Raw genomic sequence first — 26348 nt, 5'->3', positions numbered from 1 at the left:
AGATATATTCGACATCATCCTTGTTAATATCATTACTCGTCTTCAATTTCATTGCGTTCGACGCGATGCTTGGAAAATCTTCCCCCAAGGATTCTCCTTTTCTTTGGATGTTCATTTTTCTTCTGGATCTAGCCTACCTACAGAATTCTTTCCCATATGAGCACCTCAGGGATCGTAAAGTCCTGCTAACCGTAAACAACACCGTTGACTTACCTAACTGAATTATCAACAAAAGTCTGTCTTTTCGTCAAATAAAATACGACGATTCTGAAAATAAATTCAGTCTCCAAGCCAGTCGTTTAATTCGAACGTTTCTAGCTTTGTAATAATTATTGTTTTATTTATTTCTCAGTACTGGTAGTAGTGATAACTTTCCTATTGTTATTAATAATAAATAACAAGTTCTTTACACTATCCGTGCATTGAAGTATCGATAAATAAAGAGAAAAGACTGTTTTTAGCAAGGTTTTACGACATTGATAACATATAGCAGCATTGCATATAGAGACATGGAGAGTTAGCCATTGATAAGCATTTCAATTATTCTAACAGTATTAAGTAAATCTTTGTCGTATATTAAAATCTGTATCACAAAAATGTGAGATATTAATAGAAAATTATTTATTTGACAGTCTACCAGAAAATCCAAAATAGCGAAATTAGAAGTAGAAAGAGTTTATGATTAGAAATGTTACTGAATCTATAAAATTTTAACTATGTATGATACCATACATGTGTATATATACATATATTATGTAATATACAATATATTATAATACATAATAAATAATATATATTACATAATACATTATATACGATATTGTATTATGTATTAGTCGCAAAAATACAAAATCTTTCTACTCGTCGATATGCTTCCCTAAACGCCAGCTGCCTAAAAGCAAAATCCCACATATCTAATATATTTTCCGACCGAGATAAGTATAACATAACTTTTGATCGTTCCTGTTTGCCCGGGACGTATAAATGGCTGGACTGAGTGAAGACGAGGTCCTTCTCCTTGGCCGACGACGCCCGTAATTTATGGGAACTCGATATACCGACAAAATACATTTTCCTTGGTCGTTCACGGTCCATTTCTACCGTTCCAGAAAGAGAAATTCGTGAAATTACTGGATCAACTGCACAACTCGCTGCGAATCGATCTGTCAATGTACCGAAATAACTTCCCGGCCTCGAGCCAGGAGAAGCTGATGGACTTGAAGAGCACGGTCGACCTGTTGACGAGCATCACGTTCTTCAGAATGAAGGTTTTGGAGTTGTCCAGCCCTCCACGAGCGAGCACCGTGGTGAAAGATTGCGTGAAAGCGTGTCTTCGTTCGACCTATCAGTTTCTTTTTGAAAATTGTTACGATATCTACAACAGAGAATTCCAAGTGGATCCAAGCGAGGCGAAGAGAGACGCCGAGGATCATGGACCTCGCCTGGAATCGTTGGACTTCTGGCATAAGCTGATCGCGCTGATCGTTTCGGTGATCGACGAAGATAAGAACAGTTATGCCCCTGTCCTGAACCAATTCCCTCAGGAATTGAATATCGGTCAACTGTCGGCGGCCACCATGTGGTCTCTGTTCGCGGTGGACATGAAGTACGCGTTAGAAGAGCACGAACAACACAGACTGTGCAAGTCCTCGGCCTATATGAACCTTCACTTTAAGGTCAAGTGGTTGCACACCAATTACGTGAAGGACGTACCGCCGTATAAGGGCGCGGTGCCCGAATATCCTGCGTGGTTCGAACCGTTTGTTATGCAGTGGCTAAACGAGAACGATGACGTCTCACTGGAATATCTCCATGGTGCCTTCAGCAGAGACAAGAAGGACGGAGTAAGTATCCCTTTCCTTCAGGTTTAATTAAATCGATTAACTTGCTCGAAAGAAAATTTTTTCAATCTGTAAAAAAAAAATGATTCTCGTTGATTACGAGGGGTAGAAGAAGATCTGACGGTAGAAATATATCTTTTCCGATAGTTTTATAAAGAAGACATACTACGCTAAATCAATTACTAACTTTCTGAAATACGTCTTTTTCTTTTTCATCCGATGTAGCAAAATATATTGTACTTAAATTTATGAATGGTTTAACATTGTGTAAATTCACCGCAGTTCCAAAAGAGCAGCGAACACGCGCTGTTCAGCGTCTCCGTCGTCGACGTCTTCACACAATTAACCCAGTGCTTCGACGTGGTCTCCAAGCTGGAATGTCCTGATCCGGAGATCTGGAAGAGATACATGAAGAGGTTCGCGAAAACCATCGTGAAAGTGTTAGTCGCCTATGCAGATATCGTGAAGAAGGAATTCCCAAGTCACCTGAAGGAAGAAAGAATCGTACGTTTAACAGTCGACTATAACAATCAGATTTATCGATAAGATGTATTTCATTGGAGGATATTTTACAAGTAACAAGCCTCATTGTGTCCGTATATCATTTTCAAGTAAGAATCGTCTTCTTTTCTAGGCTTGCATTCTCATGAACAATATTCAGCAACTTCGAGTACAATTAGAGAAGATGTTCGAGTCGATGGGTGGAGAAAAATTGGAAGAGGACGCGGCGAACATTCTGAAAGAACTTCAACAGCAACTGAACGGAGCACTCGACGATCTAGCCATGCTCTTTGCAAAGAGTTTGGAACCAAGGATAACAGCTTCGGTGAAAGAGTTAGGCGATTTATTGCTAGCCATTAAAGGAGGTGGACAGGTGCAACCTGCTCAAAGAAATAACGTAGCTGTGGAAGCTGATGAAGTGTTGCGTCCTTTGATGGATCTTCTCGATGGAAGTTTGTCGTTGTATGCTGAATCTTGTGAAAAGACTGTGCTGAAGAGGCTGCTGAAAGAATTGTGGAAGATCGTCATGAGGATTTTAGAGAAGACGGTGGTGTTGCCACCTATGTCGGATAAGAGCGTATGTTTTCCACTGTCGAAACTTTCGATGAATGTATGTTACACAGATAAATATATTTGTACATGTATTTTACAGATGATGTTCAAGAATCTGACGGATAATGCGAAGAACTTAGCCGCGAATGCGAAGATAGAAGACATGTCGAAACTGTTCAAGAACCACATGGTTGGTAAACCGGATGTGAAAAACGCACTGAGCGGTGTAATGGTGTGTTTAATCTAAATAGTGTATACTTAATATTTCCTTTCAATATTTTGAAAACTGTGCTCAATCGTTAGTAGATAAAAAACCTTATGTTATTTTAATCTCATATCGTTCACAGGATATTTCTAAAGAAGTAGAGAAGAATCTTTCCCCGAAGCAGTGTGCGGTCCTCGAGGTCGCCCTCGATACCATCAAACAGTACTTCCACGCGGGTGGAAACGGTCTGAAGAAGACATTCTTAGAGAAATCGCCAGAATTGCAGAGCTTACGATACGCCTTGAGCTTGTATACGCAAACAACAGACACCCTCATCAAGACTTTTGTTACGTCTCAGGTGAACCAAGGTAAGTCGATTCTTAAACAATTTATCAAATAGCTTCATAAACATTTTCATCTGGTATCAGGTAAAAGATCATCGATCGATATTAGAAATCAGAACTATATACATAATCACGGTTTTATTCGTTTATCATTTATCAGCATTGGTGATGATATATTACGAGCAAAGACAAAATTTTATTCGCTATAAATAACAAAAACAGGGGCGCAACTATAATGTAGAATTACTATCAAATAAACGAGTACTTTCTTCGCATCTGGATGGCAAATAAAAAGTATGTTTCTATCGCGTGAAAAGACAAACACAGTTGTCCAGCGCACAGTACATACATATCATCATATATGATAACTAACAAAATTCCAAATGAAGCGAGAATCTATAATTTGATCGATGTACCAACTAAATTAAACGCTGCGAAAATATTAATCAAAAAATTGGCTTCCGCTATATCGCGACGCACGTTATCTACGAACGTACATGTTACCGTCAATTTCCATAAATTTATTCATCAACAGTATCTAATAAGACGCTCGTACAGGTACCACATGCAACCAAATACCAATCGCGTGAAGATCGAATTTAAAATCTGATTGAAACGTGAAAATTAACTCGTTGCGCCATGCACGCTCGTTTGCGATCATCATCCGTTCACATATACACATACACACACAGCGCGACATTTTTGGAAAATTCGTCACGAGGTACGAATACAACCCACGTAACCAAAATTATCGCGACAGTGCCGCTGAACAATGCGTCAAAGCTGCGTCAGCGTCAGCGTTCGATGAGCAGCGAAAGAGGTGGTGACGAAGGGGAAGGAGCCGAGGGTATGGAAAGCCTCGAGGAACCCCTTCGCCAGAGCAAGCCCTCTCTTCGTCGAGAGAGTCGACAAGGTACCAGAGAGCACTAGCCACCTTAGAGCAGAAGCCTCGGGAATTCTTCGCTGACTTCTGGCCACTTTTCGAACCTAGGCGCTCGTTTTAGGACGTAGTGAACTGTTTGTGATTGCATTATTCACCGAGCTGTCTTTTCGGGACTAGATAGGCTACTTGGCTGATAGTCTTTGGGCATTCATACTCGAATCGCCTATACCTCTATGCTTTCGTTCCAACCAAAATTAATATAATAGGTTAATAGAAAAAGGGGTTTTTGAAAATAATACTTGGATTTGATCAATGGTTTTAAATATATATATGTTGATTTTTTAGTAATACTCTTTTTTTATTAATGGAGAAATTATTAATTGCAAAATTTTTCGAAAAGAATTTATATTGAAAATTTGGCATCTGCGTTACTTGTTCCTGATTATAAAATAAAGAAATGGCTTTTTTGTATTGAAGTTAATTAAATTTGCTTAACTATATAGACGAAAGCATGGCAATAGTTTATTGGTTTAAGAAATAGATGCGTAACTTGAAACATAGTAATCTTTGAATGCTCATGTACAAATGCTACTAATATTAGCAACGTGTTATTGAACTTGAAATGTATTATGACTTAAATCGTTAATTTAAGCAGAATCAGCCCTTTCGGTACAATAATTGCTTGTAAGAGTTCAGTTACGAGCTATAAGAATAACACGAGGCTAAATCATCCGAATGTTCATGAACAACTAGTATCGGAAGAGTCAAAAGCGTCCCGAAAACTTCTCGATGATCGATAGTTGTACTAGGTAACGCTGCTGCTATCACTACTACCGCTGTTGCTGCTAGATACTACCGAAAACCTTGCAAAACAACGACCATAGAAAATGGCCACCCCATTATGACTTATCTTGCACCCACGCGTATTCTACTTAATTTATGTGATCGCGAAGAAAATGATTCAGTAAATAGTTTATCAGACTCTGATCGTGACATTCAGTAATTCATTTCTTTTTGCTTTCTTATTCGACGACAAATGTAAAATTATACATTACATAGATTATAAAATCTTACAGGCAATTGTTCTGGACGCAATTTATAAAAATTGCGCGTGTGTTACACGCTCCAAGGGTTGCCATTTTCTAACATTGTCTTTTACACTAAGCATTTCTTTAATCATCTTCTTTGAAGCTTTTACACATTTACACATAAACACCTATAGACCTTTGTTCAATTTATCACTGCCAATTCACCATTTCACCACTCCAATTTAATTATTTCTTTCAAGAGACATGCAGCTCTCTAATTCAACTGATACCTATGCAATGGTTCATTCTATTTTACGTATCCATACAACTGATCGATTAATTATCAGCTACAAAACGCATAATCAAACGTTATAATCTGCACGTCGAGCAGAGCGGCAAATGTAGATTTTCATAATTCGCCAATTGATCGTTGGTCGGAAAGCGATGAAGCCGATTAATTAACCAATTGTATCAAACTCTTTCAAATTGTATACGCTTGAGGTATTTAATGCGTGTCCGAGACACTCTAACAACACAGCAACTTCGTCTTCTCTGATAAATACTCAAAGAGACAAAGTTCTATATATGCATATGATTAGAGCATGTAATCTGCTCTAGAACTAGACATTGATCATAGTATCTTAGCATCAGATCTGAGAATTTTAGCCTCGGATAGCGGTGACCGAAGCTCCCTTTTTCTCTCTCGTAGTACTTAGCGGCTAGAAATCGGAATTTTCAGATGAAATCTAACTTATCGTTGATAAAGTTCCAGATACTGCCGGTACGGAGGAAGGCTCGGTCGGAGAAGTCAGTATACAGGTGGATCTTTTCACACATCCTGGAACTGGCGAACAGAAGGTCACTGTCAAAGGTATGTTTTATTTACTTTAGAATATCGATATTTTATTATAAATTATATAGTTTAAATTAACATCTTATAAAAAGATAAGTCTAGACTATCATGTCTTTATTAATTATAACGTTAAAGATCTTCATCTAGGTGCCTGCCAACTATTATTTCATACGTTTTGTAATAGTTTCGTATGAAAAAATGATATTACCATACATATAATTATTCTAGAATATAATATATATATATAAGCATCGTGAAATATTGTCATATTTAATACATTTTACTCTGTAGTTGTCGCTGCGAACGATTTGAAGTGGCAGCTTGCTACGGGAATGTTCAGACCGTACGTTGAAGTAAATTTGATCGGACCGCATTTAACTGGAAAGAAGAGGAAGCAATCGACAAAATCAAAGAGCAATAATTGGTCGCCGCAATTCAACGAGAGCTTTGACTTGTGAGTATCTCTATTTTTTAGTAGATCCTACTTGTCCTCTGTTTATTTAAAAAATACCAATGCCTTTTAACTAACAATTTTAATAACTGTTTCATATACTCTTTACATATGGAACAAATTTAGAATTATGATCATTGATCTTTTTCATGCAATACGCACACATTCGATCGATATTAACAAATCTATTTCGACGTATGTAGCATGATCGGCAATGAGCAGCAGCAACTTGATTTCTACGAGTTGCATATCTGCGTGAAGGACTACTGTTTCGCGAGAGAGGACAGGCTGGTCGGTGTGGCAGTAATGCAGCTCAAGGACATCGTCGAGGAAGGCTCGTGCGCCTGCTGGTTGTCGCTTGGTAAACGAATCCAGATGGACGAGACCGGCTGGACAATCCTAAGGATTCTTTCACAGAGGAACAACGACGAGATCGCAAAAGAGTTCGTGAAACTGAAGAGTGATATCAGGCAGGAGACACCGTTACCGAACCCTACCTGAGGCTCAGGGTCACAGCATTAAGCCACGACAGCGAAGCGATGCGTCCTTCGAGTTTGGAAAGAGCTCGAAGGAGAGAAGGAGAGGGGCGTTGTCCATAGGGGAAACCATAGAAGCGTTCGGCCGTCGTTGTCGAGAATGAAGTCTTTAAAAAGCAAACAAAACAAAATAATTCAGCAAATAAGTAAAAGAAAAAAAAACGAGCAACACCGCGAGACACATGCGATATCGAGAATGCGTGAGACACAAAATAAAAATAAGAAACACACATTGCAGCAAACACATAAGCGAGAAAAATCACCGATAAGGACGATCGGCCGAATCCTTTTCGGTTCTAATGCTAACGTCGGTCAATGAGGGAACGAGAGACCTTGTCGTGCGACATCATTCTTCTCGCTTCCTTCGCAGTCAGCTTCCGGTCGAGCGTGTTCTTCTCTCTTTTTTACGAATCACAGAGCTTTAGCCCCGTCCCCTATATAAACCGAATGAGCCGAGAATTAAAAAAAAAAAAAGAAGACAAAACCAAAAGAAAGAAAAAGAAAGAAGGTTTTCGAGTAAACATGTTGAAAGTCAAGTCCCCGAATCGAAACGTTCATCCAGCTAGTAGAAGTCGGACAAAGAGAGTAGAAAAGAGGAAGGGTGATTCCTCCTATCTTTTCGGAAAAGCGATAGAAATGTAGAAAACAGGATGATGATTGGTCAAGAATATGGGAAGATATACGGACAGATTTTTCGTTCAAGTAAGTGCCATAAAAATGGAAAATATGAAACCTCAGGTATCGAAGAGTGTTCTGAACAGACGCGACACGTAAAAACAGTGCTGCCAGTACGTAATATATTTGGTAAATATTCGTAACGTAAGGAGAGGGAAGGAGTCGAATTAGTCGTAGATGATACGTCCAGCGCGGTTAGACCTCGACGTGTACGGACTCCCAGAAGAAACGGAAGCAGCTTGACTGCAGCTAGAGGAAAAGGAAAACGAAGAAGAGCACGAAGAACGATCGAATCGGGGTCCGTGATCGTTAGCACGTTGCAAATATAAAACGTGAATCGGGAGTGTTTTTTTTTTTTCTTTTTTCAAAACTAAAAAATACGAATCGCGCTGTAATGAGGAAAATGTAATACTACATATAAGATATAGACACTCGTGAGAGACGACGTTTTAGACCGTTTGTTCGGAATGACGAGTTTACTTGTAGATATGTGAAACACATTGTTGACGAAAAAAAGTTTTTCTAAATAACAGTTTAACGTAGCATTGCGTACGACCAATAGGCGCGTCACGACGTTACTCGGGACGCGCCGTTAGTAATAAAATAGGCATTGTAATGTAAAGTACGTTCTTATTGTAAGAATTAACAAGAGATCGTAAGAGTCTGATTATTGGTGGTGAACGTATTACGAGGTCCGCTCGAAGACTTCGATCATTCCCCGTGAATCATCCTTTTGGGTCTCGCTTCGAAGACCTTTAATACGACGTTTAATACGATGAAGATGTTCACGTACACAAGAAGCCGATATTCCGTTCCAGTGAAGAAGAAAAGAATAAAAAAAGAAAGAATAACAAGAAGAGGAAGAAACATACGAGTTAGGATCCTTTCGTCCGCCTTCAATTTTCATTCTGCGTACAATATCGTGAAACAGAGAATCCGGTTTTCGATCTGTTCTAGCCAGAAACTACTATTTCTACGAATCGACAGCCTAACTTTTTCGAAATTAAACTTTATATCGTGGTAGATGTATGGTAACTTAAATAATCATGTAACTTCGACACTTTCCCCTTTCCACGATCATTGCTTTTTGTGTGAACGTGCAAAACCAAATATGTAAACGACGAGGTGGAACGCAAGCTTCGAAAATAACGGACATCGATACTTCTTTGTCTATTCGCTTAAAAATATCTCATCGATATTACTCTTGTATATAGATCAAACATTGTCCACTCGTGGGAACAGTTGGTTAAGTTACGAAGATCAGAGCCCGCGATTCTCTAATGCAAGACTTCCCCCACTATATATGAAGAATAAAAAGAAAATGAAAAATCGGGAAAATCGAGGGCGGACGCGTTAAACGGTCCCTCAGTCTGCTACAAAACGGAAACGATCCCCGCGGAAGACATCCTAACGTTCTTCGTTTCGCATCTAATGTCGTTCGAAAACTCTGGAAACACTTGTTTAAGAACACATGTCGCAGTTCTTGCACGAAGCTTCGATCGGATCTCCCGAGAAACCTACATATGGGAATAAAAAGGCAAAGAAAAGTGGTCACTGTGAAACAAAAGAAAAAAAAAAGAAACAGAAGGAAGACGCAGAAGATGGAAACTATTAATAACACAAAAAAAAAGATGCACGCGACTTTAAAACTAAATAAATTTCATTCTCTGACCTTCGCAGGTCAAACCAGTTATACAATTCCAGAGATTACATGATTATATCCACAAGAAAAGTTTCTACTACGTAGTACGTCTAGATATACTTACGTATTGTGTATAGTATATAAATGCTGATGTAGCTGCGAGCGCGGGATATTCGTCTGAAGAGAAAGCCACCCGAGAAAAAAAAAAAAAAGGAAAATTCGGCTATCTTTACAATTACATATTTACACCAGGCGCTTACCATATCCGGATGATGCGTCTACACGCGACACAGGTCAGGCGCAGAACCTTCGAATATAATTCCGTTTATTAACACGTTATACATATACATACAAGCGCATATCTTTCCAAAATTACCTCTTACCACGTAACTTTACATCAGAAATACAAATACGTTTCACGATTGAAAGAGAAAAAATAATGGTTTATCATTCATGAATCGATGCACCTCTGAATCTCATCACGAAAAATCGTAGGACAAAATAGAGTTTACGTGATAATTTTACCGTACATATTTCGTTTCATAAAAGAACAGGTTTAGCACGTTACTCGTTGACGTGGTTAGAACGCGTAGATTCAAATGTGCCCGGATCTGTGTATCCGTGTCGATCTAAACGACCCTCGACGAAATGCTCCTCATGCACAAAACGCGTTGCTGTTCGTCTCTTTTACAACGTTCGCGCTGTTTCAATCCTGGTGTACCTTTATTCAAAAACGAATGTGATGAGAAACGATTTCGAGCTTGGAAACGAGCATCGAATGCGGATGAAGAAACAGCATGGCGTGAGTGAAATAGATGAATAGAAAATAGAAAAAACAACGTATGAAGAAGAAAGAGAAAGACGTAAGGGGGGGAGAAAGTAGAATTGAAAGAGAAAAACACGGATCCGCGATCTCGCCACCATCTTCATTTGTAAAAGTGTCTATTTTCTCCGCTGCCTAAGTACTACATACTAATTAATGAAAAAGGGCTGGCAAATTCGGCAACCAGGCCAAGTCCGTCGACGAAATGGGAACAACCTTTTGTGTGTTTCTTTCCGCTGGGAAATTTCCGTGTCGGTCGACAATTGCGCTTCGTGGACGGAATTGACCGCCACTTTTTCCTCCTACTCTCCGCTTCGATTAATATCTCGTAAGCTTAATGAAAAAAAAATATCTCGTGTATTCTGTGATAATTACCCCTTAAAATACATATACATACGTACACACTTGCACATACTTACATGTTCGTTTACATTTACAGACAAATATATTTACACTTACAAGCATTACATTTACACTTATACCCGCACTTACACGTATTACATCAAGAAACAAACACGCGGGATGCTCTGCATTTCAAACAAGACACAATACAGCAGTGCTTCTCTAATTGGCCACATATTGGGATTTCAACTGACCAGTTATCGAAGGAAGTATATTTCATAAAGATTTTCTCTTCTTGATTAAATCCAAGTGATGACTGAAGTAAGATATACTTGATACATTTGTTTGTTTTAAATATATACATAACATCAGAGGCCACAAGGCCGGTTCCAAAAACTAATGGGAATATTAACAGCTAGTTAACGAAACGAAATTCTGGCCAGTTATCGCTGTACTACTATACAACACGCATAAGACATATATGTACCATACGTACATGTACTCTATATACACAATACAACATACATACATATATACATAATTACACATACCATGCACGTAATACACCGATCCCAATAGTAACAGTATTCTTCTCTTTTAAAAAACATTTCGATTCCTATTCTCTATACTCGTTAAACGTCCGAAGAGTCTCGTTGGTGTATGATAACGAAAGATACCATGGCAATCGTCGCGATATTACATAGAGATTGTGACTATCTGTCACCTGTCACAATGTCTACGTGAACGATCGGTAACATAACGAGAACAAGAACACTATGATATCGACACGAAATAAAATAGGGAACGCAAAAGTATTCGTTGGATAATAAATGATAAAGGTAAGAGAACGATTTCGACGATCAACGAGGGAGCGGGAGACAACAATTAGATATTTTACACGGTGCCGTTCGATAGTGATATCTTCATTGGAATTCACGGGAACGGTAACACGTGAGCCATGTTCGTTCTTATGCCGTTCGCAATCATAGGAAAAAAACAAGCAAATATCGTTGTCACGACGTTTACTCTTTTTCTTTGTTCAGTATAGTTTAACCTCAAAAAAGTACTGTGCAGAAGATAAATAATGTTCGTATCGCTGTTCGAGGAGAAGCATTGACATACGAAGGTTTACGCGACGCTGGCAAACTGATCTGAAATGAATAAAAGTTTAACCCTGCTGGGACTCGCGCGCTGAATTCAGTTTTCAAGTGCTTTATCTTGGATTCTACTCTCTTAAGATATCGAATATAATTACGGTACTAATACATAATTTGTAACATTAATATCATTCTAGTGTTATAACATTTACATGCATATTGTTATTAGATTATTATAATGTAATGCGATGCATGCTGTGAGTGTTTAGAGATGAGTGTTTAATAATAGAACTAGACTTTAGTCTATGAATTTCATTACTTTGAATAACTTTGAATTCAAAAAAAATATATATATAAATATGAAAGAAAAGATGAAAAAAAGATGAAAAGGAACAGTCCCTAAAGGGTTAAAAGAAACCAGTACTGAAGAAAAAAGTGGGAAACGGAATGTATTACTATCCTTACATAATGAGAACGTATACCCATAGATCACTTTAATATATTACGAACGTTTAAACATTTATATTTATACAGTCGTGAAAAAGATCCAAAACCCGTAAATATTTCTTCCTGTGATTAAACGTCTCGTTGCACGGATCGATCCATCATTCTTTTCATAGAACATCTAATCAAAAGAAAAAAGATTGGGACGCGTATATTATGGAACAAGGTCAAGTGTTCGTAGTTCTTGTTCGACGAGAGCGCGAGATGTCACCGCGAACTTTTGCGTTCAGTAACTGACCATGGATGCAAAACCAAAAAAAAGAAATCATTCGAAAAAACTAGACTTCAGATTGCTGTATCGTGAGGACGTGTAGCAGAAGAAACCATTTAACAAACGAAAGGGGAAAAGGAAAAAAAGAACAAATATATACACAATTGTTGACAATACTATGCTTGAAAAATCGTACGGCGCGTATATAATTGTACTTAACAAATATATTTAAAAAAAATGGCAGAATGTTTGTGTTTCGTAAGTAAAGCATATTAAGGAATAAATTTGTAATCATGCGACAAGACGCATTTGAAAAAAGAAAACAATAATGTGTACGGAACACGTAATTCTGTGCGTACGTGCGGATGACTGCGTGATTATTAGGTATTATATCTCAACGAGTAATGAGTACATTTTCATCATCCCCGCAAAGAGTGTACCATTGTTATTATCAAAATTTTTAACGCAAAACCAAGCGAACGATGAGGAAGAAGAGTTATAATTACGGCATACCGTTGCGCAGCCTCTGAGTATACATAGGTGAACCTAAAAGCAATTGTATCAGAGTCAAACACGCACATTCAACACAAGAAAAAGTAATAATACGTATAAACCCAAATCTTTATTAATAAACGTTTATCTTTTGTTCATTCACTCGCATGAAGAGCTTATTATTCTTTGAACCATTTGTATAATTGAAGTCTCTTTCATCTAAGTAGCTCTGAACGTGTGTGCATGATTTTACATTGCGATTCTACTCTTGAAGAATTTATCTCTCTTGATCGATCGACGCACGCGACGCCAGCATTGGCAGGTATTTTTTCGAACTTGTTATTTCATCGATTGATTTTCGTCCACGTTTTTGTTCTATTTATTCAACATTATTATTAATTATCTAATAATCCTAGCCGAGATAATTATTATCGCTAATTCTAATGAAATTCATCGTCGTTTCTTGCAGTACTTCTCCAAACATACGTATACATACGTCATCGAACAATTTTGAAATCACGCCGATTTCATCATATTTGTTCGACGTACATACACACACGCATACATACATTATTGTCATCCTTACTTCATGTTCTTGTAAGAAAAAGAAGATTAAGGAAATGATTATGTTTTATCATTAATAATGTTTTTCATCTCCATTTTAGAGAAATAGCACAATACGTAATGGCTTCTTTTTTCAAACTTCCAACAATTATCAAAGTTCTTAAATTTTTCTAGTGCAAATTACAAAATAACGTGCATCGTGATTAGTTCGTAACAACATAAGGGATAAAATTATATGTGCGAAATTGGTTGTAATCATTTGTATATAATGATGAGTCATTCTTAAACAAATTTTACGAAAGAGGTAATTTTGTTTGGCGACGTGTGCAAACGTTAACAAGATTCGATCGATAAATTAGGAAATGTGTATGACGTGATATAGTATAAGCCAACGGAAGAAAGAATTATTAAGTGACAATGCTATTCAAGAATTACGCGAACTAAATGTCAATACGAAAAAGATTGTTACAGTGGTATCTGTCGATCAACTGAAGTAGTTAAATGGAGTATAAAAGTGCGAATAAAAGGCAAACGAGGAAAGTTGACCAGAGTTTTATCGTCGTTGAATCATTGTGCCACATTCCATATCGTCGTATTTTACGTGAAAGGTACAATCGAAGTAACTTCATTATCACGAATTATTAGATAAAATTTAAGATGTGACTCGATGTTTTATCACCATAATTACTGTACGAAATTTACTGAATACAGACCATCGACAATCTAGAGGACTCATGTTTAATTAATAACATCTAATTTTGTCAAATTTTATTTCAATCGATGCTGCTTTTATACGTCAGTGTTCAATTGTACAGAAGTGTTCAAATACAATTGACGCATGTCAGAGTAAAATACATATAAAATGCTTTGTTTGTGAAATGACCTTAGTGATCTCTCTTCTAGTAAATACACATTGTAATAATTTTCATTAAAAATTTCTACTTTCGATACTAGCTAATATTAGGTAAGAACCATAATTTATCATTTCGTAAGTTTTATTAGAGACCTCTGGATTTTCGTCTGATAGTTAGCGAAATCAATAAGAAAACAATGCTCATACATCTAATCGTTGTTGCTATTGTTTTCATCATATCTCTCTTTGCCACAATCATTATCATCGTTATCACTGTATATTACGACATGGATCTTCATATTATACGAAGCGTCCGTTTATTGTCTCGGCTATCTTTTTGTAATTTATAATTTCTGCATCAGCAATATGCTCATATGTAAAATATAACCGTATAAACGCAAAATATATTGCATATACAGTTGCACATATATATATACATATATATCTATATATACATATAAATGGTTCATATGAAATGCTTCAAGTTGTCAACATCGAAATTGCTAGGAATAGCGCCAAATTGATTTCTGGCATTTAATGATTTTAGAAAGAGAAAACGTATCATACAAGTATACGTATCATATACCTTAAATAATTTAGTATCTAGAAAAATTTTGCTGTTATCCACACTAGTTCCAAATGACTTGCAACATTTTATATGCGTCAACCTATGTATATATGTATATGTAGTATAACACTTGTACATACATAATATGTACACGGTCACGCTATAAATTCACAATCTGATGTTGCCTCGTGTTTCAGCAAATTAGCAAATATCCGATGACTTTGACATAACTACGTGTCTTTATGTAATTTTCACAAAATTCACTTACAAAACATACATACATATAAATACATCTTGTTGGGACGCGAAGCATCAGCCAAAATGAAGCATTTTCTAAATACACAGTTCGTTGAACTTAAAAATTCTTATGTTCTGGGTATATCAATGGTCTTGTTATTATGTTCTGTCTGTTACATGTATACTTATGCTTATATGTATGCTATGTATACTTTCTCATCACGTGTTATTCTTTCATATTTTCTACTTTCATTTGACATATGTATATTCTGTATGGAGTTTTACAGTTCCCTGTTTATTACATGAAACGAAGGCTCAGTATAGTATCCGAACTGGAAAATATTCGGTTAGAATGACATTTGTTAGCGGTTTTTAAGATCATTGAAACCGAAAATAAGGGTTATTTTCCACAGAAATAAACATATTTTTTATTTTCATACAGAAAACGGAATGCGGTAAGCGGCAAAATTGGCATTTGGAGCATTGGCATTGATGGCTGTGCCATCAGTTGTTTTGTAAACCTACCTCTTAACGTCTTTATAAAATCATCTTACGCGGATTTATGTTAAGATCTTTGTCTGGCAAATGTTCATGAGTCCGAATTTTCAAAATCGTTATTTCCGTGAAAAATGACTCTCATTTTCAGCTTTAGCGACGTAAAGTATCCCCAAAAAGACGCTTTCAGATTAAAAATATTGCAATCCGGATACTATACTCTATCCGAAAGGAAATACTGTTAAAAGAAAGAAATAGCACTTCATAGAATACCTGTTTTTCTTTTGTAAATGTTAATAAAGCTTAGTATCTAAGACGCCGTTATTTATTGTACATTGCGGAGGCGCAATTTTTTTAGGCAAGATTTTCCTTGTCATGGTATTTGTTCTGTATGCAAAGTAAACAACCATAATATACTTTAATTAATCTCTCAAGAGAGGAACCACTATGTAACATTCGATCATTGTGTCTCCACAAAGTAGAATTTAATCAAACAATGTTGATACAATTATCTAATAACATTAACGAATGATATATTCAGATATAAAATATTTAACTTTATGTTTATTCATTCTATTAACCATTTGCACAGCTTGTCTAAATTTTCATTCATATAAATTTATCATATCCAATGGGTGCTCTTAAATGGACAGTGGAACAAAAATTATGCGATATAAGATGATAAATGTTAAGAGATAGGAAAAGGATGGCTTTCTTAAAGGAATCGGCTATCTCAGGGGAAGGTAATTCACAAAAATCTAATAAAACATCAAAATCAATCAATCTCAAAATATTTTACTTGAATACCTCCTTTTATTAAATTTAACGTTAATATTACTAAATAATATTTCATTGAATTTATTTTAGAACAAGACTTCTTGGTATAAAGACGTTTCAGTCAAACAATTAAGTATAAGAATGAAAAAAAATAAATTGCTAAATACCTGATTTCTCGTTTAATTAATACCTAATTCCTCTTCGTTTACCTTTTCTTGTTACTAGATGCATATGTTCTCAAAGCATAAAAACATATAAGATTTACATTAAAATTTAAAATCATAGGTCAGAAGAACTTTGCCACATTGCAAATATGTTACATAAACTTACATTATCCAAAATATATCACATATATTGATTAAAAATAAATATATTTTTCATATTGTAATTTATTAAATGTTGTTATAACTACAACAGTTATAATTCTTGATATATACATATATACTATTAAATATATTATAATGATATAAAGAACTTTTATACTTCACTTTCCTTCGTACATGCTCTTGGTTAGATGCTCTTTGAATTTGTACACTTTACCCAACTTTCCCTACAAAGAATAATAATACTTATTAGTATGGAAGATTAATGAAAATAATGAAAATAAACTATAACCCTATTTGACTACAAATATCAATAATAATATATTGTTAGTGAACTATGAGCTTATTATCTCCCCATTGTCACATCAATTTTATATTACTTTTTAAAAACCTTTTTATTAGTGCTGATGGATTAAAATAGTTAAAATTCAATACTAAAATTCATCAGTCTTTTATTTGACTTGCTTGTTACGTTGCTGAGTTAACATTAGGTACCAATTTTTGCGAATAGTGATATATTATTACTTAATAAAACATATACAAATAATACAAAACACAAATTCAGTGATTTTGGGAAATTACATCAACAATTGCAAACAAATCGAACACATACTAAGGACTTTAAAAATTGAGTGCATTTCTTAAAATAAAGGATACAAATCTCCTGATTCATGACGCCTGAAATTTGAATCAATACACATAACATTCTGAGACATATACATTTGCTTATTACATAAAGCAGTAACTATACAATTTAATGAAATTAAAGAAGATTTTATAAATCATTTTAAAGACATAAATAACGTTGATATATTTGATGATTTTAATAATAAATTAAAAAAATCCAGATCTTTTCTTGCTTATTACAACTTTTCTTACCAAAATTCTTTTGAGCTCATAATTCGCGATAGCTACACTTCGGTACAGCTTGTTTTAATGAACTATTAAATATTATGATGATGAAAATGTTCTTTGTATATTACCAGTTCTATTTCACGAGCATAAGAACTAGCAGCGGGGTGCAGATAAGGCATTGTGTTGAAGCGATATCTTCGATAATCGAACGTTGTTGTATAGAATAACCAGCCGATCCAAACCGTTATTATAACAGTTTGCGGTGTAAACTTTTCAATCATCTTCAAATTTTATACTTCAACTTTTCTATACAATTAGACTAAGAATATATAACATTTCACGTTGATAAGGTTACTGCTCTGCAGTGCTGCCACACCAGCGAATTACGTAAGTCCCTTTCTGATTATACATACCATATTTTTAATTGGCTGAATTATTATCGAGTTTATAGCTTATTTTCGCACAAAAGAATGATTTGTTTTTAAAAATAATACACAGGCGTATTTAATTAAATACATTCTATAATGTTTTATTAACCGAGGTACGTGATAACCAAATAAGTGATTTTTAAAACATTTTCAATAAATTTCACAATTTATTATTTGATTTGGAAGAAAGCTTTATTGTCGTCAATAACTAAATATATAAATATATAAATGAATAAACAAATAGATAAAAAGATAACTGAGCAAGATGGTTCCTACAAATAAATTTGTCAAATCAGAGCAAATACGGTAACATGATTCACTGAATATATAGAAAGGAAAAAGACATCATATATTTTTATTCTATATCTTCCTTTCTGATTATATTATTTTTTAATTTAGCAATTTATGATGCATATATATACCTAAAATATATTAGACTTATAAATACTTAAGTATGCAAATTATTTTATCTTCTCACGGAATTGATATGTATATGTGGAATTATCGAAATCGAAAGCAGATGGCAGCACTAATATCCAAAGAATGAAGCGGTACGGTGAAGAATGTCAGTCGATCATTGACTGTGACCGGAGGAGGTCGGTAGGGTGCGCAGTCGTGTGGTATCTGAGTATAAATCGGGATTGGTTGATGGTTCTCCCGTAAGCCCCACCTACCAGGTGGTCGTTCGAAAGTGTAGTTGTGTAGTTTCTTACAACGAAACGACGGGCGCTGCTCTCTCCTCGACGTATCCAATCGCGAGAAAATCTGAAATGAGACGTATCGGTGCGCTAATATGTGACGGTTGAGAGAAAACGAAGACCAGGAACGTGTGAGAGGGTGGTTTACGCGCGGGTGCTACCACTTTCGAAGCGTGACGAAGAAAACGGACCACGTAAAGAAGTGGCAAAGGTGGAGATCGTGAAAAAAGAAACGCGTCGAGAAAACGAAGGAAAAACGCGTGTGTGCCAGAGCTACGTGCAAAAAGAATCCTCTATTTCGGGGGGGGGTTGTATATATCTTTCTCTCTCTCTTTGTGTCTCTCTACTTTCCTCTTTTTTTTTTTCTTTCTTTCTGTTTCTCTCCATCGTTACTCCGATTTGTTCCGAGTGAAAGTATCTATCTCGTTGCGGCAAGTGTTTTCTCACCGCGTTGTATGCGTCGTTCTCGTATCGCGGAGTAACAAGTAAAGGTAAAAAAAAGTGATACGTTTAACTAACAAGGACGTCAGCTGTGTGCGCTTTTACGAAGGGGACGTGTGCGAGAGAGAACCCACTGTTGAGAGACAGAGAAATGGCGGCGCTGGCGGCAGGTGTCCAGTATGGTTTATCGTCGCATAGTAATTTTCACGAAAACAAGTCCCTGATCTTCGTGAAACTCACCGACTCGGCGCAGCGTGCCATTGAGGACTTCCTCAGAAATCGGGTAAGTAAATCGTACTCTTATTTCGTTCCATTCTTCGCCATCTCTTTTCCTTATGTACAGGCTAGGAATTGCGAGCTCGTGTGCGTATATATGTATGTATATACGTGCAGACGTGTGTGTACGTACACGGCTCTGCACGCGTCACGAAGCAGTCATGTGTGCGTACATGTGTCGTAATGTCGTGCCGAGGAAAGAGACACTCGATCGTCACTCACTCGCCATATTTTGTATGGTATTTCGTTACTACATGATCAAAAAATTGTCATGTTTGCTTGCGGAAATTACCGTGAAACGTTATTATTCGAAACATATTACGGCATCGGTGAAAACACTAGTAAAAAGATGTTGGAATCAAGAGTTAACCCAGGCCACGTTGGCTTGTTAGCAGCTGCTTACTGCTCTACGTATTTTCTGCCCTCCTAGCCCTCTCGTATGCGATTGACAGAAAAATCGAACGCGATTCAATTTAAAACGATTACGAGTGTTCTTTTCGCCGAGTTAATTTGTTCGACTACATCATTACGCTATATCCGTATGGTTTGACAACGACATTACGTAATAAGAGAACTGACAAGGCAGTTCACTTGCTAGATTCATTTCCAGATTGCGGCTAAGTTTATTAAAACGAATGTTTTGTCCGCTTGCATATTTTAATTTTGATTTAAGAATTCATTAAAATAACAGCGTTACTTTTTTGCCATTGCAAAACGTGAAAATCGATGAATCATCTCTTCCATTTACAGTAATGCGAAACGTGTAGTACATCTTTCTTTCGATTTTCTTTAACTCTGCCCGATATTATCGTAACCAATATCTTGGAATATCTTTCGCTTCGCTAACCGACGGTATTTCATGCTTTCGTAGAGGTTATGTTTGCTCACCATCTGTGTTCTTCGTAAGACATTGCATCCATATTTACCTGTTTCTTAGCAATTGTTTAATGTATAGAAACAAGAAAATAGAGAATAGAAAAACGAGACGCGAGCATGTCGCTACGATTACAAAAAAATATCGTCACAACTTCGACGATTCTTGCACCACCTGACATAAGTATTCCAACCTCTTGGACGAGATTCGAAAGTAAAGTCGTCGAAGGGGCGTATGCCTTGCGTCAAAATACATCGATGCTAAAGCAGATTGCGTTGCAATATGCATGTAACGCTTTGACACACGCGTATTATCAATATGTACATAGACGTGTAAAGCAAAAATTGGATTAAACGAGCGAAATAAAAAATGATGACGTGAAAATGTCTGCATGCGAGTTTTGTATGATTCACAGTTTGCCACAGGTTCCTCGTAGCTTTCGATCGCGCGTTTTTTTAAACGTGTTCGAGATTCGACTCGATTAATGCAATTTCAGGAGTAATTTTGCGCTTCAAAACCCAATTCACGTCAATTGCACGACAAATCTTTCAAGCTATTAAACTAGAATACGAATCTTCTCTTTCCATATGTTACCCTTGTCGTTTATGAGTTCGACGATTTATCGTCGATGCGTTGGTCGAATAGTAGATTATTTTCGTGTTTTCTTTATCTCCGACTAGGAAAACTACGACGTTTCGTGATGTTGACGCGTGTAACTATATATTATCCAACATTTTCTTCACGAATCGAATACGTCACTCGTTTGAGATTCATATGTCGTGTTTCCTTTATAAGTTGAATATTTTCATTTTTTAATTTTTCTACAAGTTATAAATCAAAATAATTGTGTACATTTAAATAAATTATCTTCGACTTCTGAGCCTTTTCATGTTCGCTCGTTGCGTATAACTCTGCATATAATTGAAATAAAAAATATTATTTTATTAATTTCATTCCTTGTATTTTCGTTCGCAACGAACACCGCGTAATTACATCATCTTTTCGAAGAACAGAAATTAAAATGATTAGTTAAAACAGAAATACGAAATAATTAATTCGATTTTATATTTAACATGAAATTTTGCTTCATAGGTGCAAACGACCTGAAGGCCTATAAGTAGCAATAGTGTGCACGAGGAATCCGCGAAATTGCAATCGGAATGCTGTAAAGCGTTTATTCGTTCCACATCAGGAAGCGATTATATTATGCTCGTTGGCCGCCATAAACTTACTTAGAGCGTGTCCTTTTCCGCGGATAAATATTTGCTTTTCGATATTCATTGATGTAATTTCAGCGTAAAATTTCGAGATTTGGATAATTGATTGGAGCGCCAATAATAACGAAATTTATTTTAATTAGTTCCATCGATTCCGCGAATTTACAGCGAATTGAAGCGATTTCGACAATGTTGCGTTGTTCACTTGTTCAATTTTATTATTATTATCTTTTTCTTTTTTTATAAACAAATTACGATCCTATATCGGCTGAATGACATTTACATTCTTAATATTGCTTAAGTTTCTTTACTTTTAATCAATTGGAAACTGTGAGGTGTTTTATTATTTTTTTTTTTAACGAGTTTTAATAATAATAATTATTTAGTAATAATAATAATAACGAGTTTTAACGAGTTTAAGGATTAATAAGGTGTTTCTATAATGTTTTTTTCTAACCGATTTCGATGAAAAACTAAAAGTTCTCATATAGAATCACAGGGATCTTTTATCTGTAAGAGAAAAATCTATGATCTACAATTTCTAGCTGTTTCCCATTTACTGATATTACATAATTGGGGAATTATTGTGCCATATGGTTTTGCTTGGTGGAAAATGGAACGGTCTCGAACGAAATGACCAAGGAGACGAGTCGTTCGATCGAATAGAGAAAGGCGCGATGATGGGACGCAGAAACGTGGCACGTGTTCGAATCTGCCTGATTCGGGCGTAGTTGCATAATACTGCGGCCAAGTCTCCCACACTTATGGTTGAGGACACGCTATTGAGCAGGGAAAATGGAAACGGCTAGAGGACGGTAAGAGAAACGGCGTTACAAATAGTAGGTAACAGAAAACGAACACTTCGTGCGTTAGTTTTTTTTTCTTTTTTTATTTATTTATTTAAATTTTACAATTTGTCCAGTAGGACATTTGGTAAAATATTATAGCGGTATACTAATATAACATGTGGGTGGCTACGCCCAGCGGGGTACCATCATCGTGTTTGTGCGTTAATAATAAACGACATTGACGTTGAAAATCGGAACTTCGTCACCAACGTTAGTCAACCTTCTTTTGTACAGTTGGATGAATTTTTATTTATTACAGATTATTGGATAAATCAGATTTTAAGCTAGATTTTTCGTAGTTAGATTCGCTTGTTAGTTTAAACGATAGCTTTATTTGAAAGTTGGAGGAATTATGCCTGAGTTGGGGTTGTTATCGAAAATGTCAAAACATGGAGTTAAATTTGAATGGCGAAAGCAAAGTAGCGGGTTTACATTGCCGAGAGTATTCGATATTTCAACGCCAAATTTATATTTCTTTTCTAAAATCTCATCTCATTTTCGACTGACATCAAATTTCTAATTCATTGGTTCGTCAAAAATCCCTTCGTTATTAAGGTAAACCTCGGAATACAAGAAGTTACGTTGGAAATCTTTTGAAATTTCAATTTCCTCTTCGACTAAGGCGAAAATATTGATTCGCTTTTTTCTAAAAATTAATTCCCTCGTTATTATTTGCAGAAAATCGCTGGATCGTAATTAAGTTTCAAAATTATTCGATTGCTCAGATTTTACACTTAAAGCTCGCGTTATAAAAGTGGCAGTCTCTTATTGTAGACTCAGGCTATTTTGTTGAGCTGATGCTTCTGGACTAGGGAAAAGGAGTGTATGGGTTAAGGGAGAATGCATGTGCCAGGGTTCTTTAAAAAGCGACGTAAGATTCACAGGCCTTCCGGGCTAAACTCTCCCAGAGGCTAGTTTGGTTCGGGTACGTGGCACCTAACCCCATAAGAAAAGAGGCGTGGGGCCCTCTTTGAGTAGCACAGCTGTTCCTCGAAACTTGAATAACGATCCGGGGGAACAGGCCGCGCCGACGGCTGGAAATTTTACAAACCAAGAATAAGTATTGCCTCTGAGCGTGATTCGAATCAAGGTGTCGTGAAATGGTCCCTGGGCATTAACCGGTTGCCGAGCGTATTCACCGGCCAATCGTTTTCTTACAACCTCGAATTAATACAAAGTAAAGCTACTGGTTGTTCCAAATAATTCGATGCTTCTAGTTTCTAGCGTTTGAGAAAAATTAATACTCTAGAGAGGGAAATATTTGTAGAAATATATAAAGGAGGAACCTGTCTGAAGCATTGAAAGAAAAGGATGGTAAATGTAGCTTTTATGGAAGATATAATCAGAAAATTTGTAATCGAGCTGATGTTTAGCATATAATATACATATTTATATATCCATAAAAATTACGAATATCAAATCTTCTTTTATTTCCTTTGCGGCTACATATTAATAATAATGTCGATGCTCTTAACAAAGTCAATATTAATTTTTATTTATATCGAAACTTGATCATACACATACAGTTAGCTATTCTACTTTCATCGATCTTCATTATAATTATTTATGTATAGTATATTTAAAAACACATTAACGACCGCAGTTACTCTACTGTTAACATGCAACAACCATATACAAACATGTCACTCTTCTTCAACGAATAACCTTCCTCTGCAACAATTATCATTGCTCTAGCATTAATAAATTCGTCGGTACAAAAAAAAAAAAAAAAAAAAAAAAAAAAGGAACACTTTTCTCCTTAATTCTCTCCTTTCGATACGTCGATTTCTCTGTCGAATGGTACCGAAGCTTGTTCCTTCAACTTTCCCCTTTCGCCTGGAATTGTCCTCGTCATGTTGATCGTTCGACGAGGCCACGCTTATCAGACCCGCGATTAGGTAACACGATCCGCGGTCGAAGCGCGAAGTTTAACGACGCCGTGGCGCATGCACGGAACGCGACCCGGACATGAATGTAATTACGCGCGTGTCAGTGTCGTTACTGCGTAAAGGAGAAGGAGCACGTGCCCGTTTACTTACGCACGGCCACACGCTACGGAATACCATGGAATCGGTGAATCTAGAGTTCGACTCGCGATCCGCTGCAAATTGCGGCAAGTGAAAGTGAGCGGCCGAGATGAATCTCAGGAGGAGTACATATTTCAAGAAATAATGTCAACGGTCGCGAGAGCCTTGAAAGTGTCTTCCAATGAACCGATCTTTTGGTCCTCTTTTTCTCGTTAGTTTCTTTGTATCAAAATCGTTGGAGAAACTTATTGATTTTCTCCGTTTTTTTCTTTTTCTCTCCCTCTTTCTTTGCTTTTCTTTTTCTTTCTTTTTTCCTATTTAGGTTTGATGGATCGCGTAGGATGAGAGCGAATAACGCGAATCTCGAGGGAATCAGTTTTTAGATTCTTCAGTCGATCTTCTTTTCGTAAATTTTGCTAATACGTACGATAGAGTTAGACTCGATGAACGGACTGTTATTTGCATATTCTTAAAAAGAATTTATATTCTCGCTGGAGATCTTCCTATTCGAATTACGAGTTAAAATGATCATTTTCTAAAAGGAAACTGCCATCTTTATCAGTTTCGACTTGTAAGTAGCAGCACCCAAAAAGCAAACTACCGAAGCGTCCTGTTTTGCGACCAAGTTTTTCAGGACAGAAAAAAAAATAAAAAAAAAAGCTCCGCTCCCTAGAGGCTTAAACCCAAAGACCGCATCATACAACGAAAAATGTAAAGCGCCGATACAGCATGGCTACGTCGTACCGCCGCGTATCGGTACCTTTGCCTAACATACTATTACAAAGATTCATGTTTATTGTGAATAATGCACTCAATGAACTCCTTTGTAATATTCCGACTTGTAAGTAGCATACGAATAACGAAATGTCCTGTTATAATTCATTTAGAACGCGTTACGTTAATTGATTCATATTGGTACAGATTTTTCTTAAGGGGATTTCCTATATGGTTTTACATACACAATGTTTCATACATATGTAGATACGTGTATGTACGATTGTACTGTATTATGCGTTTATACATTCATAGCGCGATTAGAAAGGAAGCAACGCACTCTAACACGTAACACGTCTGTTTTAATAAAACTTGAAGGATATTGTTGCAGAAGACTCTCATTCGTCTATCGTCATTACGAATGCATTGCGTGTTTCGATATGTATAGTCAGATTCCTCGAAGTCGATGCTCGATTTAAGTAGCCTTAAACCAGTATATATCGTTAAATGCTTCCCCTCCATATCGGGGAAGCTAGCAGATAGTAGAATTGACAAGAGATAATCGTCAAGATCAAAATTGAGTATGAAAATTAAGGTTCGATAAAATAAGACATACAACGCTAGGATATACGTTTTTTCAGTGAAATTAATTTTCCAGCTGAGTAGAATATGGTAGAGTAAAGAACGCTATTAACGTGGATCAGTTCGGATGCCAATAACTACCGAGATAAGAGAAAGGCATTTAATGAATGAAATTTTTGCAAATCATCAACCTCGCTCGTCACGTATATTATTCATACTCGTTCGACATCTCATTTACATTTGCGCTATTAGTCGATATTTTAAGCCTTCAAAGACTATCTCAATAGTTACTAGATTTGGAATCTCCGTTTCTTAATGATTTTATATTCGTTGTTCGATGATATTTCGAATTACGACATAAAATGTACGCAGATACTATGGTTGATTCTAATTATTATCTAAATTAAATCGTTATATTATGTTTAATGAACGTACTATACGTACATATTTTTTTTTCTTTTTTTTGTTAATACGTATCATACGTACGTATGCAATATTTTACCATAATTTTATACGTTATACGTATGAGTAGCGCTTTGCATAGTCATAGCTTCAACAACCACTCGACTGACTTTCTCACAAGGAAAAGGT

General features: G+C 36.2%; 2 protein-coding genes and 1 long non-coding RNA gene across 16 annotated transcripts in view; 2 read left to right on the top strand and 1 right to left on the bottom strand.

The window, feature by feature from the left end:
- The window catches only part of LOC126874335 (protein unc-13 homolog B-like), a 379726-nt gene extending 363581 nt beyond the window's left edge, over nt 1-16145 (top strand). For 11 of the 13 annotated variants that reach the window (XM_050636351.1, XM_050636341.1, XM_050636331.1 and 8 more), the window contains 9 exons: nt 1110-1844; nt 2124-2345; nt 2476-2919; nt 2995-3126; nt 3242-3467; nt 4204-4356; nt 6121-6225; nt 6499-6661; nt 6862-16145. In XM_050636351.1, coding sequence (XP_050492308.1) covers nt 1110-1844; nt 2124-2345; nt 2476-2919; nt 2995-3126; nt 3242-3467; nt 4204-4356; nt 6121-6225; nt 6499-6661; nt 6862-7159 — 2478 coding nt within the window. In that variant the 3' untranslated portion in view covers nt 7160-16145. The remainder of the gene's footprint in view (nt 1-1109; nt 1845-2123; nt 2346-2475; nt 2920-2994; nt 3127-3241; nt 3468-4203; nt 4357-6120; nt 6226-6498; nt 6662-6861) is intronic. The other 2 variants (XM_050636294.1, XM_050636284.1) reach the window with 1 other exon arrangement.
- A 700-nt stretch (nt 16146-16845) lies between these two features.
- LOC126874548 (uncharacterized) lies at nt 16846-18437 on the bottom strand. Its single transcript, XR_007692841.1, has 2 exons — nt 17781-18437; nt 16846-17024 (listed from the first exon to the last, which is right to left on the bottom strand). It is a non-coding gene; the product is annotated as an uncharacterized LOC126874548 (long non-coding RNA).
- A 221-nt stretch (nt 18438-18658) lies between these two features.
- LOC126874483 (RNA polymerase II elongation factor Ell) overlaps nt 18659-26348 on the top strand; it is a 146907-nt gene continuing 139217 nt past the window's right edge. Inside the window, exon 1 of one of the 2 annotated variants that reach the window (XM_050636631.1) lies at nt 18659-19502. In XM_050636631.1, coding sequence (XP_050492588.1) covers nt 19371-19502 — 132 coding nt within the window. In that variant the 5' untranslated portion in view covers nt 18659-19370. The remainder of the gene's footprint in view (nt 19503-26348) is intronic. The other variant, XM_050636625.1, reaches the window with a different exon arrangement.

This window comes from Bombus huntii, chromosome 2 (assembly GCF_024542735.1).
Source record: "Bombus huntii isolate Logan2020A chromosome 2, iyBomHunt1.1, whole genome shotgun sequence".
NCBI lineage: Eukaryota > Metazoa > Arthropoda > Insecta > Hymenoptera > Apidae > Bombus > Bombus huntii.
The sequence above is the reverse complement of the archived record's forward strand: the minus strand, read 5'-3'. Positions and strand labels throughout refer to the sequence as shown.